Below are 14265 nucleotides of genomic sequence, written 5' to 3'. Positions count from 1 at the left end.
AATAATTTCACTTTCTTTACAATTAACAGTGCAATTTTATATGTAAAATCCTTAATCCAATTTTGAGAACTGATTACTAAAACAGAATCAAAGCCTGAATTTCCATACTAGATATATTTGAAAGTCATACACAGACATACATATATATGTATGTGTGTATACACACACATGCACATATACTTCAGAGAAAAAACTAATCCTCTTCCTCGAAATTTACTATTCTACTTAATTAGAAAATTTTATATTACATCTTTGTCTTATTACTTTGTCTAATCCCCTTTTCCTTCCCCTGAGGATATTATCCCTGTATTATAACTTGATCACAAATACAGATTAAAATTGTAAGATTTTTCATACTTGCATCCTATTAGAGTAACTCAGAGATATTCCTGTATTAATCTATTAATAGATTTAGTATTGTTTTTACAAAATTTCTACTTCTCAACTGCCCTGATTATAGAAATTTGCCATGAAAGGAAAAGCAGAGACAATTATAACAATGTCAAGAATCATCTCAAGGGCACAGACTAATCTGACATATACCATAACAGGGGAAAAACTTTAGCTCTGTATTATAAAGGGTTGAAACTCTGAATATGTGTACTGGAATCAGACAACTGAGCACTTAAGGCTAATTACCAATTGGACAATACTTTATTAGCATATGCTTGGAAAATGGCCCTTCCCATTATTCTGTGCTGGCTGGATCTTTTGGTGTACACAGATAATTGTAGGAGGGATTAGGGGATGGAGTAAGACAAGCCAAAGTAACTTTTGCAGCAGACTTTTGTGGAGAGCTTATGAAGCCTCATTGACACACCCCCATCAACTTCACCTTCCAGGATGGAGGGAGGAGTAGTAGTGGGAGAGGCAGTGATATCACCCTGGAGAGGTGAAATCTGTTCCTCTCTAGCCTATGGATCCCTTGCCTCCAGGCATAGTAGGCTTGACCATTTCACCTCCTGAGAATACTTAAAAAACAGTGTTCATTTGTAACTGATGTGGGAAACTGGGGAATGTGTAGATAATATCCTACTAATACAGGTAGACAATGTGTGTGTGACTTATCAACCAGGAGAAGTAGTAGCATCAGGTTCTGCCCCTCCCACTACTCCTCTCTCCTGGAGTAAGATAAGCCCAGATTCTGACTCCACACAACAAAATCCAGGAATATACTAAACAGCAGCTGTAACAGCTGACTGACCTATGCTCACTATCTATATAAATGGCATACTATTAGAAGGACTGGTAGACACTGGTTCAGATTGTACAGTCATTAGAGGTGCCAACTGGCCCAGTCACTGGCTAAAGATTAAGGCAGACACCTACATGTTTGGCGTAGGAGGATCAATAGCAGCTGAAGTTAGTGCTGCCCCTTTGAGATGAACTTTTGAAGGCAAAACAGGAGTTTTTACTCCTTTTATAGTTGAAAAAATCCCTATCAACCTGTGGGGAAGAGGCATTTTACAACAATTAGGATTAAAAATGAGTACTTTGGTTTTTTAGGCAGGGCCTGCCAACGCTTTCGCCTGTTCCTATCCAATGGAAAACTGATACATCAGTGTGGACAGAACAGTGGTCCTTAGCTAGTAATAGAATTCAGGTCTTATTAGATATAGTGCAGGAGCAACTTGATCAAGGACACTTACAACCTTCTCTAAGTCCTTGGAATTCCCCAGTATTGGTTGTAATAAAGAAATCTGGAAAATGGAGAATGTTGACTGATTTAAGAAAGGTAAATGAACAGATGGAAACTATGGGAACTCTTCAGCCTGGACTTCTGTTTCCTACTCAGTTGCCTAGAGAATGGCCTCTTTGAATTATAGACATTAAGGACTGTTTCTATTCTATCCCTCTAGATAAGGAGGATATGAAAAGATTTGCCTTTTCAGTGCCCATCATTAACTTAGCTGAGCCTTATAAAAGATATGGATAGTTTTGCCACAGGGAATAAAAAACAGCTCTACTCTGTGTCAAATGTATGTTGCTGCTGCTCTTACTCCAGCAAGAAAAGCATTTCCAAAAGTAGTTATTACATTACATGGATGATATATTGGGATGTTAGAAGTGTGTCTGCAAAAGACCATAGAAACACTAAGGAACTACAAATTGCACATAGCTCCAGAAAAAATTCAAAGACATACTCTTTTTTCACTATTTAGGATATGAAGTACACCCTAAGGTGCTTACAGTACAAAAACTTTCCTTAAGAACAGAGAAGCTAAACACCTTAAATGACTTTCAAAAATTGATAGGAGATATCCAATGGATACGTCCAGTGTTAGGTTTGACTACCTATCAACTGCAACCATTATATGACATTTTAAGGGGAGACAGTGCTTTAAACTCACTACACCAGCTTACAAAAGAAGCTCAAGAGGCTTTGAGAGAAGTTGAACTGACTTTATCCAATGTGGTTAAAACCCTTGGAAATACCAGTTTTTGCTACACAAGAGGCATTCACAGCAGTCCATCAAGGAGACAGTGTGATAGAGTGGGTGAACCTCCCAGCACAACCAGAAAAACACTTTACTCCTTATGCAGTGCTTGTGGCTAAAATTTTATTAAAGGCCATTAAGCAAGCAGTACAATTATCTGGGATAAGACCTGACAAGATATATACCTTTTATACTAATGCACAAATTAATGTATGCTGTGAAACCATTCCAAAATGGTAAATTTTATTAGCCATGGCTCCAAATTTTACACACAGGTCTCCATTAAAGATAACCAGACTATTACATAATTAGTGATGGATTCTTGAAGAAAAAGTTTCTAAAGTTCCTCTTAAATGACCAACTATCTTTACAGATGCATCAAAACATAATGTTTGTGCTGTATACTCCTGTGAGAGTAGTCATAACTTTTTTTCAGTCCACTCAGCAGAATGAATTGTATGCAATCATTCTAGCTCTTACTTATTATCCAGGAGACATAAATATAATATCTAATTTGGCCTATTCAGTAGGTGTAGTACAAAGAATTGCCATAGCCCAAATAAAATTTGTAGCCTCTAATATATATCAGCTCTTTAAAGAACTTCAAGAGCAAGTGAGAAAGCATCCAGTTAAGATTTATATCTTGCATGTCCACTCTCATAGTGGACTTCCAGGTCTTATTTTTGATGGTAATTCAAAGACAGATAGCCTTCTAACCATGTTGGCCAATGCTTCTTTATTTCTGGAATCCCAAGAATCTCATTTTAAATATCATCAGGCTGCTTGAGCTTTACGTTTGCAGTTTGGGATAACCAAAGAGGAAGCTAGGAGCATAAAAGCCTGTACAGCTTGCCTTCCTTTCCACACTCCTACACTCCCTCCAGGGAAGAACTCTTGTGCTTTGAGACCTAATGAAATTTGGCAAATGGATGTGACCCACTAAAAATCTTTTGGTCGTCTTGTCTTTTATCCATGTTGTGGTAGACACCTTTTTAGGATTCACCTTTGCAATACCAGCAGCAAAAGAGACAACCCGAGTGGTCAATGAATTCCTTATACAAGCATTTGCAATTATGGGTATGCCACAAGCAATAAAAACAAATAATGGATGTTCATATACTTCTAAACATTTTACACACTTTTGTGCACAGTATAAGATTTTACACACTACTGACACACCCTTTAATCCTCAAGGACAGGCAATAGTAGAGAGGAGAAACAGAGACATTAAGACGCTCCTCCAAAAACAAAGGAAAGGGGAGCCACAGGTAAACCTAGAGAACTTCTAAATCTAGCTCTTTATAATATTAATTTCTTGATTTTTGACAAAGATGCACTGGCTACAGCAGTCAGGTTTTATAACTTGCTGAGTGTGAGCAGCTCCACTATCTTTAGATAATCATCCAGTGATGTGGAGAGACCCAGAACGTGGTGAATGGAAGGGACCAGATAGGTTAACTGCTTGGGGGAGAAAGTTTGCTTATATTTCCACAGATGGAAAAGGAATCAGATGGGTGCCAACGAACCATATTCTCCTTGTCCATTGGAGAGAGATGGGGCAGACCCTTGAAACGAAGGAGAAGACCCAAGAAACATCGGGTGGTTCTGTCACTGACTGTGCCCACCACTGAAAGTGCGTGGCAGTTACAGCATTTGACTTATGGACATCAAAAATTGTTGGACTTCAAAATCCTCAGAAATCACTGGATTCTCTGAGACATGATAAAACTGTTGTAGGACTTGAAAACCCTCAGGAATCATTGGATTCCCTAACACATAAAAAGACTTGCAGGATTTCAAAAACTTGTGGGGATCATTGGATTCTCTGACTCATAAAGCAATGGACAATAGATTGATTTTGGACTATCTCTTGGCTGCTGAAGGAGGCGTATGTGTGATTGTTGTTTACATACCCTCCTTCTAGGACTTCTGGAAATCTTTTACAACACCATGTTGATTTATATAGTTTATTATATCACTAATTGCATGTACAATTCATGTTTGTTACACCACATTGAGCCTGCACTGGCTGTGGGGAGAGTCATCACTAATAACCTGTGTGTTATTGCTATGTGCTTGTGTAATACCTCCCATGCTGATGGGTTTGAGTATACCTGTTTCTAGTAAGACCCTTCATCCCAGAAACTCACTAACAATATCTGGCTTGACTCCCCACTTCCCTTTGGTGTTTTTCATCTCTCTTCCTGAGAAGTCAGGGAGGGTGTGATCATCTCCTTTTTGGTGTTTTCACCTCCTTTCCTGAGAAGTCAGGGAGGGCATGATCATCTCCTTTTTGGGGTTCTTACCTCCCTGAGAAGTCAGGGATGGCATGACCACCTATGTTCTAAAACAAAAGAAAGTGAGAGATATAAAGGACTGAAACTCTGAATATGTGCACTGGAATCAAACAACTGAGCAGGTAAGACTAATTACCAGTTGGACAATACTCTATTAGCATATCTTTTGAAAATGGCCCTTCTCACTATTCTGTGCTGGCTGGATCTTTTGGTGTAAACAGATAATTGTAGGATGGATTAGGGGGTGGAGTAAGACAAGCCAGAGTCACTTTTGTGGCAGACCAGGAGAAGGGAGGTTGTGGAGAGCTTGTGTCCATTCCCTTCACTTCTGCTCCTAAAGACCAAGGACTTTTGCTTATCATGACTCCAGCTGATTCTAAGGCATCCAGGGTGCTAAATTGGTCTTCACACTGTATGATTCCAGCCATTAGTCATATCTGACAGCCAATCATGTAGCAAAGCTCCACATTATTCAGAGTTTTTAAGAATTAATCAGGTAGGAAAATTTCCTGTTCAGAAAGAAAGCATTACAATTGGGAAACTAAGTCCAAAAGGATCTCATCTTGGGCCATACCAAGGTCCTCCCTTCAACTTTGAGACAAAACTGTAGCAGTTCTCAGATTGCAGCACATGCCATTTTCTCCTGACTGGTGGATTATTAGTTTTATAAACTTCAAACAATCATTTCTGAAATTAAACTAAAAATAATATCAGACTACAATCCCATGAGAATTTACATCAAATGATAAAATTTCACTAACCACAATTTGGGCCTTTAATATTATGTTTTCTTAACAGTTACCTGTCATTTATCCTTTATTTATAAATGAATACTAATCACATTTTGGGATTTCAGATATACAATGAATACTTGAAAGATGACTGACAATGTACTGAAGTTACACCTTTAAACCATTTTATACATTAATAATAGTAAGTGATAGCCAAGAATTTTCAAATGAAACACTCTTTGATATAGTAAACTTCTAAATTCTCTAAATTTTTGTTTGGAGGGGAGAAGGCATTAATTGCCACAATTAATAGAACACATTTCATCATATCATAATCTAGTTACAGGACAACCAAACCAAATTTGGATTTACAACTATAAAATCAAAATCTCAATTTCCCAGGGCTATTAGTGCTTTGAAATTTAGAGCCCAGAGTTAACAATTAGATCATTTTCATAAATTTATTTTCTTTCAAACATCATCCAAAGAACTAAATCAATTCCTTTCATGTTTATAATTTAAGCCTATCCTCTCTTTCCCTGATATGTTTCAGTTTTAATCTGGGTAAAAACATAGGGAGAGAGATTCCAAATGATAGCCTCAAATTCCCATCCCCTTACTTTGGAGCTCACAGGGTTCTAATGACTGGGGAATATATCCCTGGAATGGTCTTTCAAGGACAGAATACTTTCCTAATCATATCCAAACTATATAAGCATAATTAATCTTTATTCCATAGAATGTCTCCTTTGCAATTTTGCACAAACTTTTACAGAACCCTGATTAATTGTAATATGATTACCCTTTTGTTATTAAGAGTTTACAAATGCTTGACTTCTAATTTTTTTAGTAATCTTGTCTCTAATCTACCTAAATAATTGATTCTATTATTTAAAGCTTTGAAAGTTCTACTTTCTATTAAAGTAGAGTTTGGAAAGGTTCTATTAACCTTTCCAAAATAACATTCCTAGTTCCTGGTATTTCCCCCTCCATTCCCATATCCTCAATACTCCTTATTTTCAATTTCTATCCAGGGATTAGGCCCAGGCAAACATGGGAGTGAAGTAGGTGATACTTTTCAAGGATTTGTTCAGTTCAAATAATCTTCCATTCCTTGTCTAAATTTTACTCATTTTTAAAGTTATTCCCGGATTTGAACAACCTTTTTTTCTCTTCATGGTGGAGAAAGGCTTCATAAGAGGTAGCTCTAAAGTTCTAGCTAAATTTAAAATGCAACTCAATACTCCCCCTCATCTCCTTCACTCTGGATTTTTTTTTAAACTAGTTGCCTTCCTTTATTACACTAAAACAACATTTCTATCATTATTCGGGGGGGGGAGGGGGGAAGTGATCTAAATGTTGCTTACCCCTGCAACTTTCAGAAAATTTAACTCTTAAAACAAATTCTACAGAATGGCATCTCAAAACTAAGATATTTCATATATGTTAAGCTTCTGAATTCTCTGCTGAGTTCTATATTCAGTGCTTGCCTCAAAACTATCTCAATGAATTCAATCATTTCAGATTTCTTTCCCAATTCTAAATCCTTTCCCTCCAGAAAGAGAAAAGTGCTTAAACTTAATCTGCAAACTTCCAAAATCTACTAAGACTTTTTTTTTTTAGCAATTACCATAACTTGGAAATTTACAGTAATGATATAACATATCAATTTCAAATTCAATCTCCTATTCCTTTATAATGACACAATTTTCTACAAAGCAGAAAAAAGTTTTCCTTTTTTCTGATTATCTTACTTTATCTCTATAATCCCAACCTGAACCGATGAAATAGCAGAAAATATTTTGCAAAATGCTTTTTTTTTTAAAACTTAATCTTCTGATGAAAGCCTAAAGTGGCAGTGAGTCTCTGCTTACCAGAACAGTTTGCCATCAGATTACAGAAAGTTGTGGTAACCGTTTCAAATATGAAACTATGAAATTTCCCTAATCTTCCCCAGCCTTATAACCCTCCTTTTTAAAAATAACTTTTTATAGTAGTCTTTATGGTGTTTCCTCTTAGACCTCTTTCAAAGTAGCAAAATCTATAGACACTAAACACAAAATATTTTTCTGAGCACTTTACAAAGACATAAAACAGACAAAATGACAGAAAACATTAGTGTGCACAATTTCCCAAAATTTGCAGCAATTCAAAGTCCCCTCAGGCCAATTTTGGAACGCCATTTTGATTCTATTATATTTTAGCATAATTTGAGAGTTCTTTTAGTCACCCCCTCCACTCTTATATGGGAATCTGCACCTGTTTCCAGGACAATAAAAATTTTCTGAAGGGGGGGCATCAACAGCCCTTTTTTTCTCTGTACTCATGCCAAAACAAATTTATCTGGGGGTTTTCCATCAGGATGCTCCTCCCAAATCCCATAATTTCCCCAAGGGAATTTCCCAAACACTATGAATTTATTCTAGCTTATTTTCCCAAGAGAAGTTTTATGTTGAAGAGGTTTATCTTAACCTAAATTCTTAAAGTGAACTTCCTGGAGCCATCTATTTACCCAACAATTTGGGAGTTAACTTTTCCCAGCAATGTTTCCAAATTCTTCCTCAGCAAGCAATATGTGTGGAGGATAGTATTGCTTTCCCCAGCATACAACCTGGAGGCCTAGGAAATCTGACCTCTGGGGCATTCTTTCCCCAAGAAATCCTTTGGTGAAAGATTAACCAGAATACTCTGGGGGAGTTTTTCTGAAAGGTTGTCCTGATGACCAAAGTCTTATGTTTAGATTGGCTGGCTATGCCAAAGAATAAAGGAATAGTTTGAGATATTTTGAGGTGATGCTTTCAAAGGGTGGGGGTGGGGTAGGAACCACATGAAGTAAAGGAGAGTACTTTTAGTTGTGCTTTAAAGACAAAAGATATGAATGGCCACAATCTTGATTCTTTACTCTCATCTGCTGCCAAGTCCTATTAATTTTACTTTTGTAACATTTGTTGAATATTTTGTATTCACTCCTCTGACACTGCCACCAACCTGGTGAAGGCCTGTGGGTCACTGAAGTTGATTTCTGATTGTTCTTCCTTTGCCTCAAATTTCTCTTCACTGTAGTGGAACCACTACTTATCAAGTTGATCTTCCTAAAGAGCAGGACAGACCCTGTCTCTCTCTTTCATACACCCCCCCCCCCAAACTCCATTGTAAAATCCTCGGTTACTCAAAGCCATTCATAACCTAGTCTTTCCCATTCTTCCTATATCTCCCATCCCTTCCACCAACTTAATCTTTGATCCATGATGCAAAAATCCTGGCTTCCTTCAAGTTAGAACTAAAATCACTCTGTATCAGAGTGACTTTCCCAATTACCTCTTCATGCTAGTATCTGAATGCTAGCCCTGAAATTAGCTCCAATTAATTCTATGTTGTTGATACATAGTTTTTTGCATGTTGTCTTCCTCATTAATCTGAGCTCCTTAACAGCAGAAATGTATACTTTTCTCTATATACCTAGTGCTTAGCATAGTACCTGGAATGGTATTCTTCATACTTGAAGAGGACCATTGATAAGAAGATGGAGTCAAGAAACAGTATGTTTAACTTTGACTGATCAATACAATGTGAGCTTGGAAGGCTCTACCAAAGGTTGGGAACAGAGTTCATTTGAACATTTGAGATGGAGATAATTCTAGATTTTCAAATGTCACATTCCTTACTCTTTATGCTACTGAAATTGTACTTTGATCATGAAAACACAGGGCCTTCTTTGGTGTGGGTACTCCATGCTGGGTGGTCCTGTGATATCCCGTCTCAAATTAATTCTAAATTCTTTAGAGAAACTGTCAGTGTGTCCTTGTACTGCTTCCTCTGACTTCTGTGTGAGCACTTACTAGATAAAGCTACTTTTGACCTTGTCCATTTCAATAAAAGAAACCAAGGTGTCCTGTGACAACCACAAGAGAGGAGGATCTCTCTGTCATTTCTGGCAAGATTCTTGTCAGAGTCTTCCCTTAATTGGCTGACCTTCATCTGAAGATGGTCATGTACCAGAGAGTCAACGTGGCCTCAGAAAGTGCTGACAAATAATCAATATGGTTTGCTACTCTGTTAACTCCCAGAGAAATGCCGAACAGAGGTCTATACCGAAAGCATGTGGACCTACCACTTGCATGGTAGGGGGTTAAAAAGTTTACTCTTTAGCTCCTGCCTACAATTGTATCATTTGCTATGTCAAGCAAATCTAATAAGTATTGCATTAGTACTGATTTTAATGCACATCCCTAAAATGATCTGAAATCTTATCAACGTAGAAGTTCTTTGCAATTCATCCTGCCAGTTGATCCTGTACAATTCTGGCCCATATACTCCAATGAGTCAAAGGTCAACTCCCTCACTATCTTGAGATGTCAAGAAAACCAATGGAGTACAAAGGTTATCTGTTGCTTATCCTTCACTCTTGGTATTATGTTATCAGCGTATCTTTCCCTTTCATTTGTTTCTTTGATTAAACCTTTTATTACAGTTTTTCAGAGACCTTATGTCTTTAAGTGTACTTGCACCCACTATGCTTTTTCATTTCCTCTAAGTAATACTTTATTTCAGTTTTGGAGATTAGGGGTTCAGTTCCAATTCCATAAAACATCAGAACACGGCACTAAAAGATGGGCTCCAATCCCTATATTTATGCCCACCTGCATTTTTGATTTCCTTCACAAGCTAATTGTACAATATTTCAGAGTCTGATTCTTTTTGTACAGCAAAATAACAGTTTGGTCATGTATACTTATTGTGTATTTAATTTATACTTTAATATATTTAACATCTACTGGCCATGCTGCCATCTGGAGGAGGGGGTGAGGGGTAAGAGGTGAAAAATTGGAACAAGAGGTTTGGCGATTGTTAACGCTATAAAGTTACTCAAACATATAACCTGTAAATAAAAGGCTATTAAATAAAAAATAAAAAAATAAAATAAAATAAAAAAAGAATTCTATATTAAAAAAAAAAAAAAAAAAGATGGGCTCTTATTGCAGTGAGAATTCTGAGAAATTGCCAGGCTCCTACTTACCCCTCTACGTTTATATGTATATACCTCTGAACATACACATTCCAGTTGGGGCATCTGAAACCATCTCCAGAATTTGCCTTAGTGACCAATTTAATCATCGTGTCAGAGAAACGCTCGACCTTCTCACGCAGTCCCCACAACCCAGGGAGGCGGGCACTATCGTCCCCGTTCTTAAGAGAACTGAGGTTCGGAATAAGTAAAAGGCCATCGAAGTCGGAGGCAGGATGGGGCCGGATTCAGCCCGCCTCGAAATCCACATCATGCCGCCTCTCTAGTAACGCCTAAGTCTGGAAGGCTTTAAGGACTGCAGATTGGCTGGGGGAATTCATTCCCCCACACTTCCTCCGTTAATAAAAGCTGGTCCCACCCCCCGGCCGTCTAGCGTGCAGAGAACGCTGGCCAATCCCCCGCGCGCTGGCCGCTCAGCTACCTGGGACTAGCCCAGGAGGGCGGGGCGATGGAAGGGTCGCAGGTTAGAGCCAGTCCCGCTCCTCCGGGGGAAGGGGGGGGTCACGTCATCCACCCGGCGGGGCAGCGGGAGTCCCGGGTCCTCTTCCTCGAGGCCCCTCCAGCGCCCTCCCGGCGACCGCGGCGGCTGGTGGAGAAGCCTAAGCTGCAGCGCTGGGAGAGGAGCGCGGGCCGCCGAGGTGGGGAGGGGCGCCGCGGCCTTGGGAAGGCGCTCTTGCTCCTCTTTCCCGGCCGGGCCCGAGAGAGCGCGCGAGGGCGCGAGCGAGGGAAAGAGAGAGAGAGAGAGAGAACTCGAGACCGAGACCGAGAACGTGACCTGAGGAGATCGAGACCCAAACCGCGATCCCGCCCCAGCAGTTGGGGGCAGCCCGCCGCCGGCCCCGCCCCTTCCCAATTGGCCCCGCCCCCCACCATTTATTGGACGCTCGGCACTCACACCCTCCTCCCTCCCTCGCCCTGAGTTTGTGCTCTCGAGGGAGTGGTTGGTTAAATCCGCACGCGGCGCGCATAGGAGACCCGGTGGCAACTCCCTCTGTATCGTCTTCCTCCGGAAAGCGGAAGCGGAAGTGACGTTGAGGGAAGGGGGGAAGGTGGGGGGCAATCATGGTGCCGCTGGGGAGGGGAAGAGCTGCTGCCGCCGCTGTCGTTGCCGGGTACCGCCAAGGTAAGAGCCGGAGCCAGGCGTCGACCTGGGAGTGGAGACTACGTGGGAAGTATGGTCGGGGAGCGCGGCCCTTAGGGACTAAAGGAAACGTTTTCCGGGGGTTGGAGGAGAGATTCCCATTCTCGTCTCCATGGGGACCCCCCTCCTCTGTCTCCATGGGGACGGGGATCCATCCCCCCTCCCCCCATCTCCATGGAGACCATGCCTCGGCCCCTCCCTGCTCCCCGGGGGAGACCCACCCGGCTTCCTCCGGGATTCTGCCTGGGGCTGAGGCCTCCCTGCTTCCCCCCACCCCCCACCCCTGGCTCAGCCCGCCCATCCCTTCTTTTACCCTCCCTTGACCCCCATTTCTCTTCTTTTCCTCGCTGGGATAAGGAGTGAATCGGCAGCTCCTGGCCTGGGACCCTAAGTGCTCCCCTACCCCCTATTCTGCCCGTGGGACTGGCCCGGAGCCCTCTGCTCTCCCCTCCCTGGGGTGCTCGGACCAGGCGGGTGGGACGCAGAGCCTCTCTGGCCTTGCCTCCGGCGGGGGACGCAGGCACCCCAACTTCCTGGAAGTGTGAAGCGTTCGGGCCCCAGCCCCCTCAAGGGCACCTTGAGCCTACCCCCTACAGGGACCCCAGCGTTTTTTCTTCTCTCTTAGAGATCAAATAGGTCCCGCTTCAGACACACTTTTTGTTCTCCTGACCTTCTCTCCAACACCCGCGGTTTAGGATCTTCCTTAGCTATCTTATCCTCTATCTTTACTACTAGCCCTGCCGAGGGCATTCGCCTCGGAGGGCTCTCCCTGCTTCATTCATTCCCTGGAACCCCGCCGGGAAGCGGGCCCAGACTCTCTCCTTCCTTCTCCCTTCCCAGCACATGCTTCAGCCCTTCCGAGGCAGCCCCGGCTTGCGCTCCCAGCCCAGCCACCTCACTGGCGAGCTTGCCTATCAGCTGGCTGGGGCCCAGGGTACTTTATCTTTCTGTCCCTCCTCCCAGCTGCAGTGAAGTGCATCCATCCCGGGAGTTGCATAAGCCTGAGTCAGGGGTCAGAAAGGTTCTTTCCTAATCTGGTTCCTCCAGCCTCTTTCTCCCCATAGTTGGTGAAGCCCCTGTCTAGAGAGGCGGCTTTCCCGTTCCGTTCTGAGGTAGGATTTCCAGCACCCGCTTGGAAGAGAAAGTTAAAGGCTGAAATTCCGGCGGAAAAGAAAAATGACCACGTTGAAACTTTCTAAATCGTCCTATGTTTACGTGTTCTGCTTAGCCTCACCCACACTTGTAAAACTCGATGCGTCAGATTTGGGGGGGGATTGCAGTTCACTGTTTCAAAGAAGAAAAGCTTCCTGTTTAATTCATGCTCCACCCGCCGTCCCCAACATAAAATCTGCATAGAGAGTAGCTTGTGGTTGGGTGTACCAGGAGAACTATGAAGCAACCTCCTTTGGAGCTGCCTGAGGGTGTAGTCCCAGCACCCATGTTTAGCAACTTGTATAGTAGGAGAGTCCTATTCTCATCTGAGGGATATAAGAAGGGTTTTCTTTTATATCAACTTAGGCTTTCCATCTCTACCCCATTCACTTTCTTCTTTGGCAACTGTTTGATCATTGGATATTTAAAAAAAAATACATTCATAAATTTTTGTGTGGTATCTTCACTTTTTTTTTTTTTTTTTTTTTTAGGACTGACTTGAGCCTTACAAAATAGACGGACTGAAGCCACAAAGGCTACGGTACCTATAATTTGCCTGGTCTTGGTCTTCTTGAGGTTTTAAAAGTACTTTAAAGAGGACCTTCATAATATTACTAGGACTCCTAGATTTTGAAGCAGCTTACTTCATGTGGTAGACCTTTAACTTTCTTTTTGTTCTTTCGCAGACTGGTCCTCATCTTCCCATATCACACAATTGCACTGAGCTCTGTTGAACCATGGGGGAAAACAGTCCAGATGACAATGTCATTTGCTATGAGGCAGAGGAAGATGAACTGTCACATCATGATAAAATACTCAGGTTTGTGGATAAGAACGGACTGGTGCCTTCTTCGTCTGGAACAATTTATGACAGGACAACTGTTCTCATTGAACAGGATCCTGGCACTCTGGAAGATGAGGATGATGAAGGACAATGTGGAGAACACCTGCCTTTTTTAGTAGGGGGTCCTGATGAGGGATATCACTTAATAGATCATGAAGGAATGTCCCAGGGTTATGTGCAGCACATCATCTCTCCAGATCAGATCCATTTAACCATAAATCCTGGTTCGACACCAATGCCAAGAAACATTGAAGGTGCAACTCTCACCCTCCAGTCTGAATGCCCTGAAACAAAGCGCAAAGAAGTAAGTAAGCTCCTGTACCAGGAGCCTAACTTGGCATCAAAGGAAAGTCTGCATCCATCTATTGTTTAGACATGTAATGTTGTAAGGTTATCAGGGGGAACAGTTTAAAAAAACAAGAGCTTTCAGGGAAAAGGGCCTAGAATGGTATTCTACATTGAGTTTTTATTTGTCAGATATTCATTCAGAATTGGTTTGTGTATATTGGTCTTTTGCTTTTGTTTTGATTATTGGCTTATGCACATATCCATACACACACACTCTTTGGATTTGTGTGTCAGTACTTTGAAATTTCTAAGCATAGGGGCAGCTAAATGGTATAATGGATAGAGTAC

At 41.5% G+C, this 14265-nt stretch overlaps 1 protein-coding gene across 3 annotated transcripts in view; it reads left to right on the top strand.

The window, feature by feature from the left end:
* Window positions 1–11394: 11394 nt before the first annotated feature.
* The window catches only part of MTF1 (metal regulatory transcription factor 1), a 28808-nt gene continuing 25937 nt past the window's right edge, over window positions 11395–14265 (top strand). The window contains exons 1-3 of one of the 3 annotated variants that reach the window (XM_031962182.1): window positions 11395–11615; window positions 13277–13326; window positions 13472–13933. In XM_031962182.1, the coding sequence (XP_031818042.1) occupies window positions 13523–13933 (411 nt within the window). In that variant the 5' untranslated portion in view covers window positions 11395–11615; window positions 13277–13326; window positions 13472–13522. The remainder of the gene's footprint in view (window positions 11616–13276; window positions 13327–13471; window positions 13934–14265) is intronic. The other 2 variants (XM_031962181.1, XM_031962183.1) reach the window with 2 other exon arrangements.

Source organism: Sarcophilus harrisii, chromosome 3 (genome assembly GCF_902635505.1).
Source record: "Sarcophilus harrisii chromosome 3, mSarHar1.11, whole genome shotgun sequence".
NCBI lineage: Eukaryota > Metazoa > Chordata > Mammalia > Dasyuromorphia > Dasyuridae > Sarcophilus > Sarcophilus harrisii.
The sequence above is the reverse complement of the archived record's forward strand: the minus strand, read 5'-3'. Positions and strand labels throughout refer to the sequence as shown.